The following is a 23,538-nucleotide window of genomic DNA, read 5'->3' on the forward strand; positions in this document are numbered from 1 at the left end:
CATCTAGTGTACAACAAGGGAACAACAATTTGATTTGCTCTTTACTAACAAACGGTTCTTTTGAACCGGTTCATTTAATCACTTGTTTGAACCGATTCGGAAAGCGTTTGTAAATCACTCGCCTTTGAGGTAGGTTGACCACGATATATATAATCAAACAGAAAACCCGTTTTGAGTGATAAACGTTATATCTGAATTAAACTTTCACTACAACACATAAAATGGTGAGCAAGGGAACATTGTATGAGCGATGATGCAAACAAATCAGGAGTCATGTATCTGAATCCTATATTAGTAAACGGTCTAAATGAACCCGTTTGCTTTAAATGAATATAGCAATTAGGAATTCTTATAGCATTACTTGTTATAATATAAAACCACACCACCAAAGATTTTATAGAAACTTTGTCCACTTTTATTTCTTAAAACATCTTTATAAAAACACAAATATAAAATGAATGGGTAGTTCCACTGTGAATTCTTTTTTTACATAGGTAATTTGCACATTACAAAGCCACCTTCTATGAAAAACATATGATATATAATTGCAATTTTCTTTTAACACAATTTAAAGAGTAAAATCCAAAAGGGGCAGAGAGCTAAAAACAAGGCAAAATAAAAGATTTAAAAGAAAACAGAGAATGAAACAGAAGAGCACAAATCAGCTCAAGAAAGCAAAGGAAAATGTATCACTGTATGTGTGAGTATGTGAGACAGTGACAGAAAGCGAGAAAAAGAAAGACGAAAAGGGAATGACAAAGAGAATGATAATAACAGTAAAAAAGACAGAAAGAATGAGGGTGCGAGCCCTAAAGACTGAAATGAGGAAAGGGCGTGGGCTATCTGCTATTTGAGAAGGGCTCGGTAGAGCAGTTGCGAGTGGCTGGTGCTTCTCTCGTTCTCTAGACAGAAGAGCAGATCCCTGAGGTTTACACGCGTGATGCGCTGGCGAGTGAACTGCCTCGACGCTCCTGCATTTAAGCCCCCGGATGCACTTGTGCACAAACCTGAGCCCTGTCAACATACACACAAACTTTGACACCAGTGCTAAACTGTTTGAACCAACATCTTTTTAAACTGATATTGATAAATAAATAAAAAATAATACGAGTAATTCAATAGTTACAGTTCTACAAAAAATATTTTTCTGTGAATAATATATGGTAATATAATTTAAATGCAATATAAAATAAACATAAATAAACAAATAAAAATACAGAATTCAATTTTTCAAGTATTTTTAAAATTGTGAATTTTTCTCTTTAATTTTTTTTTTAATTAAATATCATAAAAATATAATATAATTACTATAACACTATAATATAATATTCTGAGGAAAAATATTCAGAATATTCAGAATTCTGACGTTTTGAGGAAAAAAAGAGAAGTTTAGGTGAGAATGAAATGTACAAAAAAATTACAAAATATATTCCATACATCAAAACTAGTCAAATGTGACTTAGAATATAGAGTAATAAATATTAAACAAATATTGATAAACTAAAATCAAATAAAAATAACATGACACAGAATTCTATTTTTAAAATTGTGATTTGTTTTCTCTGAAAAATGTAATTAATGTAATATAAGTAGCATGATACAGGAATATATTTTTTTTAATTGAGTAAAAATTAGCTGAAAATGACTGTTACTATGCCTTTAGACTGTCCCATCTGCCATTTGTGACAATCTGAGACCCTTGAAGCACAACCTGACACCTCAAACCTGCCCAACAGGAGCTAAATGATTTAAAGAGGGCACAGAGGGGGACAGAAGGAGAAGAAGGAGCAGACTGCCGTGGTGAGGGAGAGATATTTCGTACCTCTGCATCAGTCCCAAATGAAGGAGAATCCAGTTTTCTTTTCTTTCTGGGTCCGATAGCCGCCAACGCCGTTAAGTTGGCGTCTCTCTGTCGAATCTGAGCCAATTCCTGCTGCTGCATCTGTAGCCACACGCACACATACATCAGCTCTGACCCATAATCAAACACAATGGTCCTCTGACAAGATAAACATTTCAAGTGTGCCATCTTACCTCTTTGGCCTTCTGTTTCAGCCGCAGCTGCTCGGGGTCCTCTTGTCGCGAGCGTGACTGCAAAATATAAATAGCAATTAGAGGATCAACAGTCAAAACACACAGACACATCTGCTGGGATCAAATGAATATGTAAAAAATTAAGGCTGTCAATCAATTCAAATATGTAATTGTGAATAATCTCCGAAATTTTTCACTGTCAATGCATTAATGCATACAGTTCCTGTCTACGGAATAAAAAGATTATGCAATTTGTGTGGAAGAAATATATAAATAACCGCATGTCTATATAAATACAGTGGACAAAGGTAAAGTTATGCAACAGCATCTAGTATGCTGATTTGGAGTTCAAGAAATATGTCTTATTATTATCAATGTTGAACACAGTTGTGCTGCTTAACATTTTGTGAAAACATATACATTATATAGGATAGGATTCTTTGATGAATAGAACATTTTTTTTGAAATAGAAATCTTTTGTAAGTATTAATTTCTCAAAAAAAAAATCTTACTGACCACAAACATTTAATGGTAGTGTACATGTATAAAGATGTTGTTTTTTCAGTTAGTCTGCATTCCTCTGCATTAAAATGTTTATGTTTACATTAACTTTTCTATTAATGGGTGGTATTATAGATGTGGGTGATATTTACTGCGAGTATGATTTTTAAATTTGTAATGAAAACAGTTATTTTACTTCTGTCTACTTGTCTAATGATACAGCTTTAATACTCCAGGTATCAGTTTTGTTTTGTTTTATTATGCGTGTTCATTCATATAATTTCATACATTCAAGTTCATAAAGAAGCAGAGCGTATAAATCAGCATCAACTCTGAAACTCAGTGCACCCAGAGAAGCTTCTGGACAAAAGTGAAGTGAAACACAGAGTCTTTCTCACGTTTTGCACACAATGTCATATTGGAATCCATATATTATACTGTGATGCATTGAATCAGTACAGTGCATCCGGAAAGTATTCACAGGGAATTTTTTCCTCAATTCTACAAACAATACCCCATAATGACAACGTGAAAGAAGTGTGTTTGAAATCTTTGCAAGTGTATTAAAAATAACAAAGGGGGGGGGGGGGGCATGTACATGTACAGTACAGTACATGTTTGTAGAATTTAGGAAAAAAAATACGATTTTAATCCATTTTGGTTTATGGCTGTGACATAAAATGTGGGAAAAGTGAAGCGTTGTGAATACATTCTGGATGCACTGTATCTTGTTTGAAAATAAAAGAATGCCATTAATCATAGATAATGAATCGCAAGCATCAACAAAATCAAATCCATTGTGGTGTGAGAAAAAAAAATTACCACTGAGTTTTGGAAGACTGCGTGTGTGTGTGTGTGTGCGTGTGTGAGTGAGTTAGTATGCTGGAGGTGCTTTACTAACCTTAGCTGCCTTCATTAAAATTTCTCTCTCCTGTTCCTCTTTCTTTTGTTTCTCCAACTGGTCAAGTTGCTCAAAGAACTTCAGCTGAGAGCGAACATCCTCCACCTGCTCATACCGACTATCCTCCTGCACACACACACATCATTAACATTACACACAGCCTTGAGGCTCAAAACGAAAGCTGTCACCCAAAGGATGGAGTGTCTCGCTTTTGAGACCAAAATCCACAACGGCCCCTGGATTCCAAGCCTGACATAAAAGAGACCTATCCAGGGCTCAACAAAGTGTTTCTGGTAAAGAAATATAAAAATGTTACTAAAAATACAAGCTAAAATATTGCAAAAGCAAGTACAATCCCCACTACTAGCACAACTGGGTCTGCAGACTTACCTTGTAAGTCATGTTCTTTTGCTGGGCGATCAATGAGACTTTCTCTAGAAGGTTTTGCAGTCTCTGTTGAGTGGCATGAGAGACGATGTTCACAACCTCGGGACCCAGCTCTGTCACTCCAAACCTTTGGCCTGACAACATACAGGGCAACAACTATCAGCTATGGTAAAACAGCAAATACAAGATTTTGACATAACTAGAAATCTCACCTATCTCTAGTATCTTGTGCTGTAGCATACTGGCGGAGAGGAAAGCTTCATCCTTACAAGACCGCGTGACCGCGCCGACCAGCTCAGAGTTGGTGGCCAGGATACGGGCACTCTCCTCCGAAAGATTAACGCCAGCCATTGAGGCCACGTCATTAATGTCGTCATCATCCCTGTACAGATTTAGGCAGTTTTTGTTGAGTTGAGTTTGTTTCTCCAATTGTACAAATGCTACAAAACTATGACTTCAAAATACTTGTAATAAACATGCCCTTGCTAAAATCTGACATCGCATAACTGCTCTGATGCCAAAGATTAACGCTGATTCTTGGAGACCCTACACACACTAAGGGCCCTATCATACACCCGGCGCAAAGCAAGTGTTTTTAGCCCGATGCAGTTATCATTTTCACATCCAGCACCACATTATTTAAATATCAAATGCACTCGTGCCCATCTGTACATTCTGCTTATTACACACACAGGGACGAGCAGCACACAAACATTTTTAAATATTAAAAATAAAAGGATTGCTCTCTGGAGAAGCATTCAGTCTTTCCGACAAACACAGACAATATTTCAGGCATGTTGATAATATACTTGTAAAAACAAATGTGACCCGTGCTGGCAAAATGAGACGAAATGCACATGGGCTAATTACGAGCTAAAGGCAAAACAAGTGAAAAATGTCACAGAATGTTTCACAAAAATTAGTTCATAAAGCCCTTGCACAGCGATCCCAATGCTCCAAATAGTAATTAAACATCTAAAATTATATTTATTTGTAAATTTTCTGAGAGGAATCCCTTTCCTTTGTTTTGATAATTATGGAAAAATTGCTGTTTTTCTCTACTCGCTTCTCGACGACTAGTGCTTCCCCTCAGCACAAGTATCGTTGTAAAGCACAGCTTTGTGAATATTCTTTGTGAGTCTGAACCAGTGAAATGTGATTTTCACACTCATGCTGATGTAAGCGATCTTACCCGAGCTGACTGACACATCCGAAGCGTGCGCATAAAGACGCCTCTCAGACAGCGCGTAACCCGGATATACACGGAATTACAGTATTTCAAAATATCTGTTCTGGAGAGTATTCACACAAACATCATCTATCAACTTCAAATAGATGTAGTCTTTTTTGTCTCTATATACACACACATATACAGTCAAACCAAAAATTATTCAGACACCAGATATCATTTTTTACTGGTGGGTGGAAGCCACTATAGTTCATTTATGTAAGTGAGGATAGCAAAATAAAGTAAACATTATACCCAAAAATTCTTCATACAGTGGACTAACAGAAAAATGTATAAAAATGTGGGATGTATAAAAGTGTTTGAAAATTATTCAGACACTTTGACCTGACCATGTTTTGCTTAAGTTTTTTTTTTTTACTTGCTAATGCGACATTTTACACCACAGACTGAACAAAATTAAGCATTGCTTGGTAATTGGTTGACCTAAATTGGTATTATCTAATTGTGTACTTAAAGAGCACCTATCATGGCATTTAAAATGTTCCAAATATTGTTTTAGAAGTCCCCAACAACAGTTTTGCATGCATGCAATGACAAAAAAGACTTTAGTTTTCTTATAATATGCATTTATTTTTACCTGTTTTGACAGCGATTCTCAAATGATTCCTTTAGTGATTCACTTTTCAAAACCCCGCCTTTACGTGATGCTAATCTGCGGTGATTGGTCCGATGACCCAGTCAGTTGTGATTGGTATAGTCTGTGCAGATATTTTCGGAAACGGAACGCCCATCAAAGTCTTATAGTGACAGTAATTTGTTAATATGTGTCAGGAGTTATGATTGTGAAAACCGCGTCTGTACCGTTTGATTGTAATATGAGCCTCAGCTGATCTCATTCATAAAAAAACTCCTCTATTCTCCTCACGAAGACTCGCGACAAATCAACATCCCTCAGGGCTTTTAGTTCAAAAGTGTGCAGATGAGGAGACATATTGATAGATTATCATATGTCTGTGTCAAATTTCTAAACAGAGGAGTATTTTTTATTCAATACTTTCTCAAAATGCGCAGATATAGCCTACCGGTAATCATGAGCGATTGAGTCTCTTATGTGTTGTTTTCAATTCATCCTGGCAGCCGGAGGGCGCTCTGTGCACATGTAGTCCATATATGGTACAGACAGACGAAGAAGATACCATGTGCCATAATAAAAGTCCATAATAAAAGCTTCCTGAGATCGCGAAACATACATTTGACGACTTATAAACACTCAATCGCGACGATGTATGGTTTTTCTTCAAGCCACTTAGTCTTCAAATGCTCATCCTTGGGCAGATGAAAAAAGTTGCTTTTGAGTAGCACTTCAGAACACAGCGTCTCGTCGCCATGATGTTTTCTAGTTTTCACTGGCGTCTTGGAGCGCAATAAGTGGGCGTATCGTATTCAAATAACTTGACAAGTTGACGTCATCTAGTCAGAGAAAAAGCTTCGGTCTTCTAACGATTCTTAAAAATGACTCGGAGTCGACTCTTACTTTTGAAAGAAAATAACTATATATACGGTGCCCTGTCATATTTCAAACTATGCAGGATGTTTTCGTTCACTTAGATCTATGTTACACACTACATGAAAGGTACATTTCAAAATTCCATGATAGGTGCTCTTTAAATGTAACAGCTGATTGGTTGATTGTAATCCATTACATACCTTTCTATCAAAGTTATCTGACATTTATCAATATGAATTTGTCCTGACACAGTTTAACTTGAGTTCTTGTCATATTTTATTATCATTTTCTAAACTATAGCAAATGAACTGTGATAATGTGAGAAAATGTTGAAGGTATCTGAATACATTTTGGTTTGACTGTATAATGTTCAGTACAGAGTTGTTATTGTTAGCTAAAACTATTATAATAAGTTCTTGTCAATGGAAATAAAGCTAAAATATAAATATTAGATGAAAAAACTTAAATGAAAACGTTGCCTTGAAAACTAAATGACATAAGTTAGTTGTTAAGACAACATTTTTCAAGACAACATGAAGTAATAAAATTACAAAAACTGAAATAAAATAAAGCTAAATAGAGATATTAAAAACTAATAAAACTGACAAAAGCACTGCAAAATTACTAAAACCTGAAATGAATAGCGAAAATACACAAATAAAAGCTCATTCAAAATATTAAAAGGTTAGTTCACCCAAAAATTAAAATTCTGTCATTAATAACTTACCCTCATGTCGTTCGACACCAGTAAGACCTCCGTTCATCTTCGGAACAGAAATTAAGATATTTTAGTTGAAATCTGATGGCTCTGAAAGGCCTCCATTGGCACAATGCACGGTCCACTCTCAAGACCCTTAAAAGGTACTAAAGACGTCGTTACAAAGTCCATCTCACTACAGTGGTTCTAAAATAACTTTATGAATCGGCGAGAATAGTTTTTGTGCGCAAAAAAACCCTAAATAACGACTTACATAGTGATGACGATTTCAAAACACGGCCTCATGAAGCTTCGAAGCGTTATGAATCAGTGAGTCGAATCATGATTCGGATCGCGTGTCAAACCGGCAAACTGCTGAAATTTGGCGATCCAAACTGCTGATTCGACTCGCTGATTCATAAAGCTTCGAATCTTCATGTGGCCGTGTTTTGAAATCGTCATCACTATACAAGTCGTTATTTAGGGGTTTTTTGCGCACAAAAACTATTCTCGCCGATTCATAAAGTTATTTTAGAACCACTGTAGTGAGATGGACTTTGTAACGACGTCTTTTGTACCTTTTAAGGGTCTTGAGAGTGGACCGTGCATTGTGCCAATGGAAGCCTTTCAGAGCCATCAGATTTCAACTAAAATATCTTCATTTCTGTTCCGAAGATGAACGGAGGTCTTACGGGTGTCGAACAACATGAGATTAAGTAATTAATGACAGAATTTTCATTTTTGGGGGAACTAACCCTTTAATAAATACTATAATTGTACATAATATATGTATAAAAATGTATATTACACACTATGTGACCTGTGGTCTTGATAATGGCACTTTCATATTTCATGCAGAAACTACTTTCTGAGATGAGTTAAATCAAATGAAAACGCACTTATCACTTTTAACACACGTTGTGTAGTACTCATGTTTTGCACAATGCCTCGTGGGTACTCTATTCTCTACTTCCTGTTAAGTTTGATGCACAACTGTTGCATATATGCTGTTAGCAGTGCCATTCGGACCAAACTAATATGCCCTCTGTGATTTGAAATCTCACTTAAGATGGCCATGACCCTATGTAAACCACTATTGGGCTGCTGGAACTTGCATACTTGCATTTCACATTGTCTCATACAAGATCATTCAAAAGTTGAATAAACAACAATACAAACCTGAAAGTTCCTCCAACACCATCCTTGGCTTTATGCTTCTGAGCTATCGCTACAGACACAGAGCCGGGACCCAGTTTAGTGCCGCTCACCACACCCTGCTTCATTGCCACTGAAAGAGAGAAAGGTTACATTTTCTGTCACTGTATTATGAAAAACGAATCAGACAGTGATGGATCTGACAGACACCCTCACCTGTCTGGATCTGTTTGAGCTGCACCTGAGGCTGACCCACCACTATGTGGCTGTGGGGCTGACCCCTGAGCGTTACCATAGGAGTGGTTGTCAGGGTAACCTGAGGGGGCTTCACTATTGCCCCCTGCTGTGGAGGCTGCAACACCTAAACAAAGACATTGAATGTAATTCTATAATTACAAACATATGGAGAAGATTTTACTGGTGCGGCTCAACAATAAAGATGGATTGCAGAGAGTTTTGGGACAGCTGATAGAACCGTCATTTGCCCTGTTGGGCCAATGCTGCATAATATATACATCTCATATTTATTGATCATGTACATTTGTTTTTAAATACTTTTTTAATGTATAAATAATTATTTATTCATTATTATTGATCATGTATAGATTTAACTATTTGTTTATATATAAATAATAATAACAATAATAATAGTTATAATTGTTATGCTTTAATATGAGAAAAGGGACTCTAATTTAAACTGTTTTTACAAATACCACTTTTACTACTGATACTTTTCATAAAATATTTTAATGTTTTTATTAACGCATTCAACCGTAAATCACTTGCATATGCGACCAAATTTCACACTAGGTGACTAAAAATATCTTTAATTAGCCAATGGCAAGCAAATTGTACGATTTTCACTTGCCTGTGATTGAGTTAGAGGGGAAAAATAAGATATAGCCATAATCTCACTGTCTGTTGAGCTTCGCGCACCGCCTATGGCTGAGACACTCAACGTGAGAAAGGAGAGGCTTTTACACATGCCATGTAAAGAGAATTTACTGTCACTGTCCCGGTCAGGCCAGTGCTGTATCGTCATAAAAGTTCACCATTTGCATTTTTTTAGCCTTGCCTATTTAAAAATTCAAGCACAAGAAGATGAGAAAGATAGCTCTTGCACGTCTGACAGAAAGCCTAGAAAGTATACTGAATTGCAGTCTTTCACATCTTCTTGCGCTTGAACGGACAATTTCATTCAAAATTGTCAAAATGCCCATCTTGGAAAGTATCCTAGTAAACATAGTCAGTTATATTGAAACATGTGTACAGTTTCTGTATATTGCATCGGTGTATTGTGTCTTAAACTGACAGCAGACTAATATTCCTGTTGCTGTTGTCTCTGTTTTTAATGTTAATCAAACAAAAAAACTCACAGCAACAGCAAAAAAAAAATCACTCACTGCTCTTGACTGAATAACTTTAATTAGGATTCATCTATATTTAATTGATAAACTTTTTTCTATTGTGCTTATTTGTGCTATTTCTTGTAGTTTGATATTATTTTTATATAGAACTTTTTCATTTGCATCTTGCACTGCATGTAAAAAGACTGGCGAGTAAAATAAAATGTACTAGCCAATGGTGACTTTCAGTGTCTGTAGAGGGTTGATCTACTTCAACAAAACTCAGTCCTGAATGTGTATATAAAAATTGTTATATGAACAAGAATGTTATACTGATTTAAGTCTCATCATTCTTAAGTACACATAAACCATAAACAAGTGATTCAAAACTGTGTTGTAGCATTTTCGAATGATGTTCAGCCCACTTTGGTTAACAATGCAGACATTCAAAAAACATTAACAAATCCATGTCATAAAATCATTTAGTCCCTTTTTTTAATGGAACCGTTTCTGAATAAGAACCAGTTCACAATCTCAACCCTCATCCATTGTCAGGTCCAGAAATTTACTGCCAACAGTCAATATTCTGCACCAGTGTGTAAGAAACACCAGCTAATTATAATGATATGCATATGATGTTTACCTTTGTATTAAATGACACAGCTCAGAATGATTTTATACTTTGCCACAAGGCAAATACAGGCAGGCATTACCCTTCAACATCATTTAAACTATGTACTAAAGCAATTAAAACTCCAATCATTAAGCCCAGTGTAAATTAAGACTAAACACCTAATTTTACCTGCAATATGCTGTTAGTATTAATTATCCCAATAGTGTCCTTGCCCTCACTAAAAAACACATGAGGTGAATTATGCATGTAGATGTCTTTACCAGAGAGGCGGTCTGGCTGGAGTTGCTGAGGGCAGGTTGGATGAGCGTGCGAGGGGCTGTGGCGGTGGCTCCAGCAGTGTTGGGGCTGGTAAGCACCACAGCGGATGCCTGGAGGGCCTGGCTCTGCTGGATGAAGGCTGTGGAGTCAGGAGTAAGCTGTCGCAGAGCTGGAAGACTCCTCTGAGGAAATGCATTGAAGAGGAAAGATTAATTGTGGGCAATAGGACTGTCCCAATTATGAAGTTTTTATACAATCATACAAGCAATTGCAAATAATGATTTAATGCAACTCCATATCCTCCTACGCTTCAGCTAAGTAATATGCGGCTTGTGCAGGCAGCGTGAATGCTGCAACGTGTTAAAACCACCTCCCAAATAAACATGCTGTTTACATGTGCATTGTGAAAAAGGCCTCACTAAAAATGATTTTTCCCTCCAATTAGTGGACTTTAAACCACTTAGGATAATTGTCTATTTGATAAAAGGTAATTATGGTTCCTGTATCTGTAATACAACTATTCATTCAAACTGAATTGAGTTACAGTTTCTAAGTAATTTACCTTAAGGAAAGGCACTAGATAAGGCTGAGGAGACGAGTTGAGCTCTTTGTAGAGCCTGCTGGTGAACTCCTCTGCTTCAATCGCCCCTTCCTGAGGGGAAAAAAAGCAAAAACAACTCACATATAGGGACATTTTAGTATATTTAGAGGTTCATGTGCCCCAGGACCAATACAGGGGGGTCCAGAGAGCACATAAAAATAGAGTTCATTTAAAATAAACATTTTATCATTTTTTTATATGTTAAACAAAGAAATGTTATGATGTAAAATGAATAAGAAATATATAAGATTTGTTACTATTTCTATATAACTAAGCACATTTTTGAACATACAGTACGGTATGTGAACACCTTTGTACAAAAAGTCATGATCATCAGGTTTTAAACAAAACTCAAGAGTTGGTGTCATTGAAAGTCAAATCATATACTAAAACATTCAAGATGTTAAATTCATTTTTCAATTAAACTTGAAAATATGCTGATAATATAATTTGCAATGACCAATTTTCAATCCAATTGTATATAGTAGTTGCCAAATGTGATGTCCAGATGAGGACTGGTTTAGGAATTTGTTTTAATGACACTACAAGTTCGATTAAACCATCAAAATATGAGGTTTAATAAAACCATTTTATATTTTAAATATGAGGAAAGAACAAAACAGTAAACATGGTTAAGGTCTTTATCCGACAAAATTATTTGGCAAAGTACAGGTTTTATTTTACTATGCAAAAAGCTCACAGAAGAAATCATATATTATTGACTATAACCAAATCAGTTACTAATATTTTATTGGTTCTCTTTTGTTTTGCATGTGTTCAAAATTTCTTTGTATGAAAGCCTGACCAAAAACAGATTTTTATTAATATTTGAATAAAGGGTGAAGATGTAAAATGTCCTAAGCCGGACATGACTTTTGGACACTACTGTATATATATAATTAAATTCTTACAATTATATCAGGTCAGTACTTTTTTTTATCTTCAAAGAAATTAATACTTTTATTCAGTATTGTATTGATCAAAAGTGACAGTAAAGCTGTTTACATTGTTACAAGATTTTTTTTTTTTAAACCTTCTATTCATTAAAAAATCATGAATAATAATAATAATAATATTAAACAGTTTTCAATAATAATAAATAATGTTTCTTGAGCACCAAATCAGCATTTTATTATAAATTTACCATCACATGAATAAATTACATTTTAAAATAGAAAAGTTTTTCAATTGTAATCATATTTTACAATACTACTAATTTTACTGCATTTTGATCTAATAAACCTCAAAAATGGTCACTAAAAGAGAATCAGTTCAATTCAGCTTTTACGTATTGTCATTTTAAAATCTAAAAAAAAAATCTTTAATAATGACTCACAAAATGTCAATGTTTTTTCCACAGAATCAAAAACATGCAAACATACTCAACCTCTGAGACTCACCAGCAGGTTCCTGACCAGCTCTTTAACATTGGCGACAGTCTCTGATGACTGCTTACCGCTAGTGGCCAGCTTTATCAGCGTGGACAAGAAGTTCCTACATTTCTTTACATTCTCCATTGTCTCCTATAAAAAAGAAAAGCGATTGCATTAGCACAAAGCAGTTTTACTCCTCCTGCAGTAGCTTAAGGTTATCTTGCAACTGTCCCTTTGACGCATATAAATGTTCAGGTTCAGATTTAACAGCATGAGCCTTGCGTCAAATTGGGATATCAGGGGATTCCCACTCTGAGAAAACAGTTTCTCATTTAGGTTTACACTTGGAAATTTTTTAACAACTCTTAAAACATATATGATCGGGTCAGTTTACAGACCCTTCAAGAAGCCTTTAAGCATGAAGCTAAATGTTCAGCACCGTGTCTTCATTTGTGAACCAGCGTGTCTTTGTGTGACTGCAAAGTTAACGCAGCCTCTCACCGTTGCCGAGGAGACGGTGGTCCCCGTGGCAGCAGTCACAGTCCTCTGGGCAGTTCCTGCCTGCACTGACAACACTGCACCCACAGAGGAGGCCTGCTGACACACGAGAGAGAGTGAGTATGAAGAGAGAAGATGATAGCCAACTGAAAAATACAATTCACAGTGCAGACTGAATCTGTCATTTCTAATGGGCTGTTTCGTCATAATGTGCCTTCTGTACCTGTACAGGTGGTCTCTGGAGTGTGGTAGTGGCCGTACTGCTGGGTGTAGGAGAGCCCTGCTTTATGATGGTGGTAGGGGTAACCTGTCGGGCCATTAGAGGAGTTCCAGGTGCCTGCAGAAATCAGACAGACATCAATGAGGAGAGAGTCCTTCAAATACCAACTAGTTCTCAAACATCATCTCAGGGTTCAACAATAGAGATGGCCTGATGTCCCAGAGCCAGCGTGAGAGATTTCTGGGCTAGTTGGGAAAAACTGCCACTTACCCTATTGGACCTGTGCTGTGTTGTCACAAAATGATCTAATGAACACAGGTGTCAAATCATGCTGATGTAATCTCAAAGTTACACTATCTGGCCTAGATGAGCCACAAAACTACATGCTATAGCCTTGGAAGCATAAGTTAGAAAGGGTAGAATTTATAATAAGTAATATTTCACATTATATGCTATAGTTTCCTATAAAAGTGTGTTTATGAGTTACACTACTGTTCAAAAGCTTGGGTTCTGCACATTTTTTATGGTTATGAAAGAAGTTTATATTATGCTCACCAAGACTGCATTTATTTGACCAAAAATATAATACTGTTAAATATTATTACAATTTAAAATAGCCGTTTTATTTTAAAATATTAGAAATTTTATTTGAACAATTGTATGCATCCTTGCATAATAAAAGTTTATTTTATTTATTTTTTTTTATGTTACTGGCCCCAAACTTTTGAACGGTAGTGTATATTATTGACATTTTTGTTAAATAGACGCATGTTCAACAAAAGATATATACATATTTATGTAGCTTAAAACAGCTGTTTATCATATTTGTGGTGGGGTGAGAACTACTGGCTAAGTAGTTCAGTTTTTTACCTGCCTTGCCTAAATTGTCACTGGCCCCACCACAAATATGATAAATAACTATTCAGCACAGCAGAACATTCTCAGCCGATACCGATAGCTGAGTATTCAGAATGATATCTGTCGATATGCTTTGATTTTCTTAATTAAAAAAAATCTCTCCCAACTAATGCTGAGAAACCTCTTTTTTTGGTACATTGCAATAATATTAGAGGTTAAAATTAAAAACAGAGCCCAAACTATATTTTCAGATATAATAATTACACTTAAATAAAAACTGAAATGCTTGTATACCACTCAGTTGCACATAAGGTAGATTTCATAAGCACTTGTTTACATGTAAACAAACTCCAGCTGGTCCAAAACGCAGCAGCTCGAGTTTTTAGAACCAGGAAGTATGACCATATTAGCCCGGTTCTGTCAACACTGCACTGGCTTACTATTAAACATGATTGCATACATTTTAAAATCTTGCTTATTACTTACAAAGCACTAAATGGTTTAGCTCCCCAGTACTTGAGCGAGCTCTTAACGCATTATACTCCACCACGTCTATTGCGGTCTCAATTCTGGCCAGTTGATAATACCTAGAATATCAAAATCAACTGCAGGCGGTCGATCCTTTTCCTATTTAGCACCTAAACTCTGGAACAGGCTTCCTAGCATTGTTTGGGAAGCAAACACACTCTGTCAGTTTAAATCTAGACTAAAAACACATCTCTTTACAATGGCATACACATAAAACATTTTTTTTTCTTCAATTAAATGATTGTTAGGCTGCATTAACTAGGTCAGCCAGAACCGGGAACACTTCCCATAACACCTGATGTACTCGTTACATCATAAAAAGAATGGCATCTACACTAATGTTAGTCTCTTTGTTTATCCCGAGGTTTACTGCAGTCAGCCGGATCCAGGTCGTATGTCAGATGGTGGACCTGCGCCCAGACATGACCAACGCAATCCTGAAGTGTCTGCAGAGACCGTGTCAATTAGACTCCCCCTGAAAATGCCTCATCGATGCGGCATCCTCAATAAACCCATCTCCGGCATGATGACTCCGATCTTTTGAATATTCCTATTTAATAATTGTTTAATCGACACGTCATCCTTAATAAACCTGTCTCCGGTGTGAAGCCTCCGATCTTTCGAATATTTCAATCTAATATGACCTCTGACCTGTAAAGTTGCCAGATTATACACTGTTTGTTAATTGGCCAGAGGAGAACTGGCACCCCGACTGAGCCTTGTTTCTCCCTTTCTTTTTCTCCATTAGGACACCTGATGAAGTTTTGGTTCCTTGCCACTGTCGCCTTTGGCTTGGCTTGCTCAGTTGGCGACACTAAATTTTCAACTAAATATCCAAATAAATTTAAATACTAAACTAAATTAAATACATCAACTAAATTACTGATCTGCCCACATTGTCACTGTATGATAATTGAAAGGATCACCATTTTCTCCAGAGCGGCTGTACAGCCAAATCAAACTCTGTTGCATTATTTTCCTGTTTAACTCTGTGAAGCTGCTTTGAAACAATCTGCATTGTAAAAAGCACTATATAAATAAAGTTGACTTAAAAAAATGTAAACATGCATATATAATTAACCCTCTGGGGTGACGTTTGAGGGGGGTTTTAGGACCTGGAGATGTTTTGACATGCCCTGAAATTTGTGTTTATTCCTGTTACTTATATCCCCGGTTTCACAGACAAGGCTTAACCTAGTCCAAGACTAAAATGTATGTTTGAGCTGTTTTAACTGAAAGCGACTTGCACTGATATATCTTAAAATACGTCAGTGTCATTGTTTTGTCTCAAGATGCACACCAGTAATGTTTTTTCTAAGGCATGCTCATAAATCTACTTAAATGCCCTGATTGAACTAAGGCCTAATCCTGGCTTAGTCTAAGATCGCTCTTCACTTCACTTCAGCATGTGTGTGTAGTAGTCTGTCTTTTTGAGAAAATGACATTTTAACCTGGTTAGTGAAAAAAAACACATGGACGATTACTGTATGAATAGCCTGTGCTGCGCATAGGTGTAGTCACATTACAGATAATGAGCTCAGATGCGAAAGATTGCACCTCTCGATGGTTTAATACAGATTACATAATCAGAGAATATTTGTTTTTGATTTTAATTTGTTAATTTAAAAGTAGACATTCCAAGCGTTCTATAGATTTCATAACGACATTCACAGAGACTGAGACGGTAGAAAGCACACCCTGTTTGCTTTCTTTATTTTACAAAAGCAAGGCGTTTTGTTGTTATTATGACTGTACACAAATAAAAAAAGACAATGTCTTACTCTTATCTGTATGACCAATAATGAGTATTAAATTTATTTTTTATTAATAATATATTAATTTTATTAATAAAGTTCTTTTCGCTGTAATCAGGAAAAAATGCCCCAGAAAGCGCTGACATTGGATGGCTTTGTGCACAAATAATGTTTAGTGTTAGGAATAACCGTGAACCTGCCAACCCTGGCATGAACTACGGGTGATTCATAGGGTCAAATAGAGCCTGCTTTAAAGGGATAATTCACCCAAAAATTATGTGGCTGAAAAATGATGGGCCCCACTGACTTCCATTTTATGGAAAACAAATACTATGGAAGTCATTGGGGGCCATCAATTGTTTGGTTACCAATATTCTTCAAAATATCTTGTTTTGTGTTCAGTAGAAGAAAGAAATTCATACCGGTTTGGAATAGTTTGAGGGCGAGTAAATGCTGACAGAATTTTTATTTTTGGGTGAACTATCCTTTGAACATCGCTATTTTCTTAACTGTTATTATTGTCATGTTAAATTCAACACAAATGTATCCTTAAAATGAAAACAAAATACATTTTATTTAGCAGTCTAAAAGTTTTTCTGCAAGAGATGCACAATATATGAGCCACCATATAATGTCACCATTGGCCACCATCTCAATATAATGAGAACATTATTTTAATAAAACGTTGTGAATTCTTTGTGTTTAGTTGCCACAAAGTTGTTTAGTTATTTTAGTTGTTTAACTGTGTTTGTGTTAGCGTTGTTATGGGAAGAGCGCAAACCACGACAAAGGTTACACATGCTGACTAGCACATTAATCTCATATAGGATGTGTTTGGTTGAGTTAATTAACCCGCTAACAAAGTGCTTCAGTTTCCCGGTGTTCATTAAACTCTTCAGGTTCTGCTCATGCAGCTCAAACAGCAATGCTGTAATTTGAAACAGTAATAATAATTTTAGATTAAAAAAAATTATAATTGTCGTCCATGCAGAGGCTATTCCATTTTGTTTATCAATGGCACATACATTTTGATTCTTTATACACAAATAATGTTGTCCACTGACTTGTTTGCATTATTTAGGCATTGTTTTATTTATTTGTAAGGCAATCGATTTTTATATATATATATATATATATATATAAATAAAGAAAGCTGGCCATAGGAGTGTAAAAATAATTTTAAAACTTACACTGGTTCAAACTAAACTACTGTACTGTACAGTGCTTGGGACTAGTGTTGTCAAAAGTATCGACCGCGATACCAAGTAGGTACTGACATTTTAAAAATGTGACGCTTTGAGCACTGTAGAGCTGGAATCATAAACACCTCTGACTGGCCATTGTGCTCATGCGCTCATCGGATGTGTCTGTGATAGGCTACAATGATCAACGCACGTAGGCTGATTAGGTAGCAGCTTACGGGCTAACATTCACTGAGCAGTTATAGCACGTAGGCTGGTAGGCTGATAGGCGCCTGCATTCAAACGTTCCCGTGTGTATCTGTGAAAAACGTCATTGATGTATATTTACAACATGTTTTTGAAGAGCTGGTCATTGTAGCCAATCACAGACATATTTGATGAGCGCGTGAGCACAATGGCCAGTCAGAGGTATTTACGATTCTGCTCAACAGTGCTCAAAGAACATTTTTTAAATTTCAGTATCGACTTGTTATCGCGGTCGTTACTTTTGACAACACTACTTGGGACATGGCTTTTAATGGTGAGACTTTTGTTTTTTGTAATCAGGCTCATCCAAATTTTTATATAATTTTACAGGGTTCCCACTCTTTTCCAGCAACCATTTTCCAGTACTTTTCCAGGACATTTTCAATTTTACTACGGCGGGAATAAAAGACAAGGATCATGCCAAATATTGCTTTCTAAGGGCGCTTTCACACACACCTAGTTTGGTCTGGATTTTCGGACTTTTCAGTTTGGTCTGAATCAAAATGACAGGTGTGAAACCTCCCCTGACCACGGTCCAGACCAAACAGACGAAATTTGGTCCAACGAAAAGAGGTTGTCTCGGTCCAGATCAAACTGAACAAAGGTTCGGTTCGTTTCTAGAGTGAAAGAATTTTCTGTATGGTTCAGACTCTCAGAGCATTTACAGGAAGTTCCTGTTTATGTTTAAAAATGATAATGTTATTTTTAAATTTCATCTAGACTACATGGATTATGACAAGTGAAAAGATGCGCAATATGTCAGAAGACAGAAGGTCAGAAATGATTTTGAAAGAAATTTTGTATGATTTTGCTTAGAAAGCCTTTCTTTAATGTGAATTTCGTTTTGTATAAATTGTATCTTACTTTTAATCAACGTTTAATCAGATAATTGCCTGGATTTATTAAATAAGAAGCAAATAGTCTATAGCAGACAATAATCGCGGGAGCGATCACATGCTTTGCACATGAACTGGAGTCTCAAATAAACCCAAACTCAGGAACTACTCGTCTCATAAACATGAGAAATATATGTATATAAAGCTTGAAATGTCCACTTTTAAACGTAACGAAAAGAAAATAGTCCAGCAATGCCAGTGTTCAATAGTGGCAACGATATGCATCCGTTCATTCACTCTTGTCAAAGACACACGTCCGTTTACAAACCAATCAATGTCCAGATGCCGCCCACATAGATGACGACGAGTGGACGCAAGCGTGTCATGTGCAGTTGTTTAGTGCGCTCGCATGATTGCAATTTGAAACCAAACCAAAACTAACCGATTGTATAAAATGTATCAAAACATGAACTTCGGTTCGGACCTTGGTGCGGACTTTCAGGTGTGAAAACACCCTAAGTCTTTAAAAGCCGTACAGTTTATTGCCATGACTTAACAATCCAGCATTTTTCAACATGAGCTCTTAATCATACATTATGACTATGGAAGCTTGTTTACACCACAGAATAGAAAGAAAAGGTAATTGGGACTTTTCATCTCGCTATTCTGACTTTCTCGCAATTGCGAGTTTACATATTTGTGATATAAACGCGAAAATTGTCGCAGTTCTTTTTTCCTCAGAATTGGACTTTATAACTTGCAATTGCAGTTTAGATCTCACAATTCTGAGAAAAGAAGTCAGAATTGCAAGATATAAACTCACGGGTGCGCAAAAAAGTCAATTGTGAAGAAAAGACTTGCGAGTTTATATCACGCAATTCTGACTATATCTTGCAATTCTGACTTTATAACACACAAATTTGACTTTATATCAAAATGATGTGATTAGGTAGCAGCTTACGGGCTAACATTCACTGAGCAGTTATAGCATTAGCTAACGGCTGAGAGTGGCAACACAAGACTAAACATCATTATTCAAAAATACTACTCACACGCATCAAACTCAGCATTCCTGAACATGTGCTTTCTGCAACTAGCGCTAATTGTTTGGGCCAGCGATAAACTCTTTATACTCGGCTAAAGAAATTACTTTTTTAAAAAGAATTTTCCCAGACAACAACAAGATTTTCCAGGACATTTTACATTTTCTCCAATTTTTCATCTGTTTTCCAGGACTGGAAAATTTGTCATAAATTTTCCAAGTTTTCCAGGACGAGTGGGAACCCTGTTTTATATTAGATTTATCAGCCAAAATATTGGTTATCGGCTTTCAAAGATAAAATCATATCGGTGCATCCCTAATCTAATAACATATTAGAACACAAGAAATCTACATAACTACAAATGTATTTCATAGCCCCATTCATTATGAAATGTGTACTGTTGATGTTAAATCAATTGAGGGTGGTCAGGTGGCATTACCTGTGCAGAGGCGATCTGCCCAGGGGTGGTGCTGGTGGGGGCAGCAGGGCGGGCGGCCTGAGACTGGGCCTGCATCTGTGCCAACATCTGCTGAGGGATCATCAGCAACTGACCACTGTCACTACGCACCAACACCATACCTGGAAACACAAACAGACACATATAGAATGGCTGACATCACTTCCCATGTAAATTGTTATTCATTAGTGAGCTTTTCCTATTGATCTGACTGGAGTCAAGTCTGGCAACCGTGCTCTGCTTAGAGGCATGAAGAATAAAGCACACAGTTGGTGGCCTATATTTGCACAGCACACTGAGAACCCTACACAGTCCATCTCCCGTTACCGTGTGAACCAACGGATGTGCTCTGAACAGAAACTGTTGGTTGGAAAATCCAGATGGCCTCTTGTAGAAAAATCTGTCAAGGATTCTGTCCAGCCAGACAACAGGCTTGTCAGAATGACCAGAGCATACAGTCAAAAAGAAAATCATTAGGAAGAGAATAACCAGATTTGCATTTTCTGAAGAAAATACCAGTGCTTGTGGGAAAGTAAAAGACAGGACGTCTCACTACACTATTCATTCCATCTATATGCATGTGAATGATTAAAACCGGAAACGCAAGCTTATACAATGAAGTTTTGCATTTTGCTAGTTTGGTAAACTCTGACCTGTGAATTCGTATCACGCGAAGACGTGTGACCAATAGAAGATTGTTTCATCACAGCGTGACCTCTTGAATGAAAAGAACACAAACTTTAAAAGTGCAGGTTTGTAGCATTGCAGGAAGGTGGAGTAAATCATGTATTTTTACATTTTGGTATTTTTACATCATGCTGCAGAGCATGGCATCATATCACGACCGTTGCAGTGTCCAAAGAAATTGTGTGTGCTCAAAGTCATGTGTAACTGCCTCTTAAAAGAGAAGGTAGAGGAATGAGAGAGGATGGAAACAAGTATATTAGCACATTATTAATATGAAAAGAGTTAGATTTCAAAACTTTTAGCAATAAAAAAGTGAATGGGAGGATCTAATCTCAAAGAATCTCAAATCAAAGGAACTGAATTGAATTGAAAGGAAAAAACTAAATTAGAAGATGCATAATAATTTGACATCATGCAAGGTTAAAGAATGTATACCCAAAGATCCCCCAACCAAAAATAAATAAATACAATTCTGCCATCATATACTCATCCTCATGTTGGTCCAAACCTGTAAAAACTTTCTTCTGAACACAAAAGCAAATGTTTAGCGGAATGATTTTCTTTTTCCCATACAATGAAAGTGAAGGTTGACTGAACCAGTCATTCCGTCTGACAAGAATGAAAGTTATGCATATCTAAAGGATGTATAAACAATAATTGACTATAATTGAATGATTGAAACTATAATTGCTTTTGTTATTGTATGCACTTTTACTGTGTTTCCAGTTTAGGGCGCGCAATCACAACAAACTTCACACGAGATCATAGATGGGTGTTAAAACAATCTCTTCAACTTCCTCTATTGAACAGATTTACATAATTAGACACACATTTAAGAGCTACTGTGAGTTACGGTACCTGGAGGTAGCTGGATGTTTTGGATGTTCTGGCCCGGGTTACTCTGAGGGAGTCGGGGCGCTAACACCTGTGGCGCAATGGCCCTGATGGCAGGGCTGGATGCTGCTGCTGCTGCTGCAACAGTTGCCGGAGCTGCTGTTCTCGCAACCCCCTGCAAAACAGCCCCCTTGGCCACTCCAGGACCGAGCGTCATGCCGCCGGCGGACTGGATGATAGTTTTAGGGGACTCGGACTTGTTCGCGGAGACAGAGGCAGGAGTCTGGTTCATTAAAAGAGGTGTCGTTGTAGTAGAAGTTGTAGTAGTAGAAGTAATCATCCCCGGGGTCGCTACATTGGCTACAGTCGCCAAAACGGTGGTATTATTATTACTCCCGTTAATAGTTAAACCTGTTCCAGCAGTTTGCATAGATGGCCTGACAACCGTCACTGAGGGTCCTGCACTGGATGCTGCGGATGCTGGAGGATTCCCGTAAGAAGACTGTATCACTGTGTTTGGGCTTGGGGCGACAGTGACGTTTCCGTGTCCTTTCGCCACCCCGGGCCCGTTATTAACAACTGGTACAGAAGTTGAAGCCTCGTCTGGTGGTGATGATGATGATGATGATGGGCCACTGGACACTGGAGTGCCGCTTTCAGTGTGCGAATCCATTGCATTGCCTCCGTTCAAAGTTTGCACTGTGGACGTCCCGATCAAAGTAGTTACCATAGCATTAAGAAACGCCGGATCGCCTTAGCTGTCTTCCATATGTGCCTCTGGCACACATCAGTTCAGGAAGTTTGGGTTTTCATCCGCTTTTCCCTCCAGTTGCTGCTTTTCGAAGGAACAAGCGTGAGTGAAGGGGAGTCTCGTGTCACAATGTCAATTTGACAAGTGCCCGTGTCACCTTAAGTCCACTAGTAACAATGCTCTTGGGAGAAATAATAATCTAACACACTTGAAGAGTAGCTGCTTTCATTATGTTCATATGTACAAGAGCTCGCAGAATGTCAACATTAGCTAGTTGAATTGCCTCTTTTCCCGGAGTCAGCGGGGTGATTTTCCGGCTGCCTGGGCGCTTACCTCAAACTTATTGTGACAAGATGTGGAAACTTCTAATCTAATACAACCTGAAGTGTCGGTAAAAAGTTTCTTTCCCACTCTTTTAATACAGAAATCCTTATATAGCAGGTCAAAGCCTGCCGCCATCTTCGATGTGAACAGTGAGGAGCTTTGGACAAAATGACATTGCGCATGCGCGCAGAAGCGGAAACGTCATTACGCTAGAGTTTTACGGAATCCTCATTGGTTGTCTCCCTGCGTGGAGGCGGGACATGAGAAACGTCAGTTGATTCTGGCGGAGCGCGGTCAGAGTCGGTCTGTCATCGAGAAAAGGGCCCTGTGAAGTTGAAAAACAGCCGTTGATTTATACGCGTATTGCTCTTGGGTATATCTAGAGGCACTCTTAGCTTGTTATGTGTTGATTATAAAGCGTGTAGCGACTATTCTGTGAACTTCACAGCGGGCTGTCTTCCCCCAAGATGGCCCCGTGTTTTGAAGCGTCTGTGTTGAAAGCGTGAAAAGGCGCCACACCTCTGCCAGCGTGACTGGCCATAGAGGGCACGCGTGCTACTGCATCTTACTGCACAGGGTCCCTGCTTAAACCTCATTTGACTTACAGTATCCTCACGTTTACTTCGTTCATTTGCATGCTATAGTGTTGATATTTGTTTATTTGGATGCTCATTAGCCACTAAGTTACCTAGGGGCAGCGGCTACTTTTCCTGAGTT

General features: G+C 37.4%; 1 protein-coding gene across 4 annotated transcripts; it reads right to left on the bottom strand.

Moving 5' to 3' along the window:
• Positions 1-395: 395 nt before the first annotated feature.
• Positions 396-23,362, bottom strand: taf4a (TAF4A RNA polymerase II, TATA box binding protein (TBP)-associated factor). 4 transcript variants are annotated; one of them, XM_079844481.1, is made up of 15 exons: positions 21,771-23,362; positions 20,208-20,347; positions 13,305-13,418; positions 13,085-13,177; positions 12,611-12,733; positions 11,172-11,261; positions 10,612-10,791; positions 8,588-8,732; positions 8,396-8,504; positions 4,036-4,205; positions 3,827-3,957; positions 3,437-3,562; positions 2,035-2,091; positions 1,823-1,942; positions 396-1,014 (listed from the first exon to the last, which is right to left on the bottom strand). In XM_079844481.1, exons 1-15 carry the CDS (start codon positions 22,474-22,476, stop codon positions 847-849), a joined length of 2,472 nt encoding a protein of 823 aa, XP_079700607.1. In that variant the 5' UTR covers positions 22,477-23,362; the 3' UTR covers positions 396-846. The 4 variants fall into 4 exon arrangements, 2 of the variants coding, with proteins under 2 accessions (XP_079700607.1, XP_079700606.1); XR_013818569.1 differs by having other exon boundaries at positions 397-1,014; positions 3,437-3,726; positions 13,085-13,180; positions 21,771-23,336; XR_013818570.1 differs by having other exon boundaries at positions 397-1,014; positions 3,437-3,726; positions 21,771-22,972.
• Between the last annotated feature and the right edge of the window lie 176 nt (positions 23,363-23,538).

Source organism: Gobio gobio (assembly GCF_949357685.1).
Source record: "Gobio gobio genome assembly, chromosome: 19".
Lineage (NCBI taxonomy): Eukaryota > Metazoa > Chordata > Actinopteri > Cypriniformes > Gobionidae > Gobio > Gobio gobio.

Coding starts and splice junctions, on each gene's coding strand:
- taf4a (XM_079844480.1), bottom strand. CDS start 22,476: ATGGTAACTACTTTGATCGGGACGTCCACAGTGCAAACTTTGAACGGA. Junction 10,792..11,171: donor ATCTAGTGCCTTTCCTTAAG/GTAAATTACTTA, acceptor GCATTTCCTCAG/AGGAGTCTTCCAGCTCTGCG. Junction 1,943..2,034: donor TGAAACAGAAGGCCAAAGAG/GTAAGATGGCAC, acceptor GTGTGGCTACAG/ATGCAGCAGCAGGAATTGGC.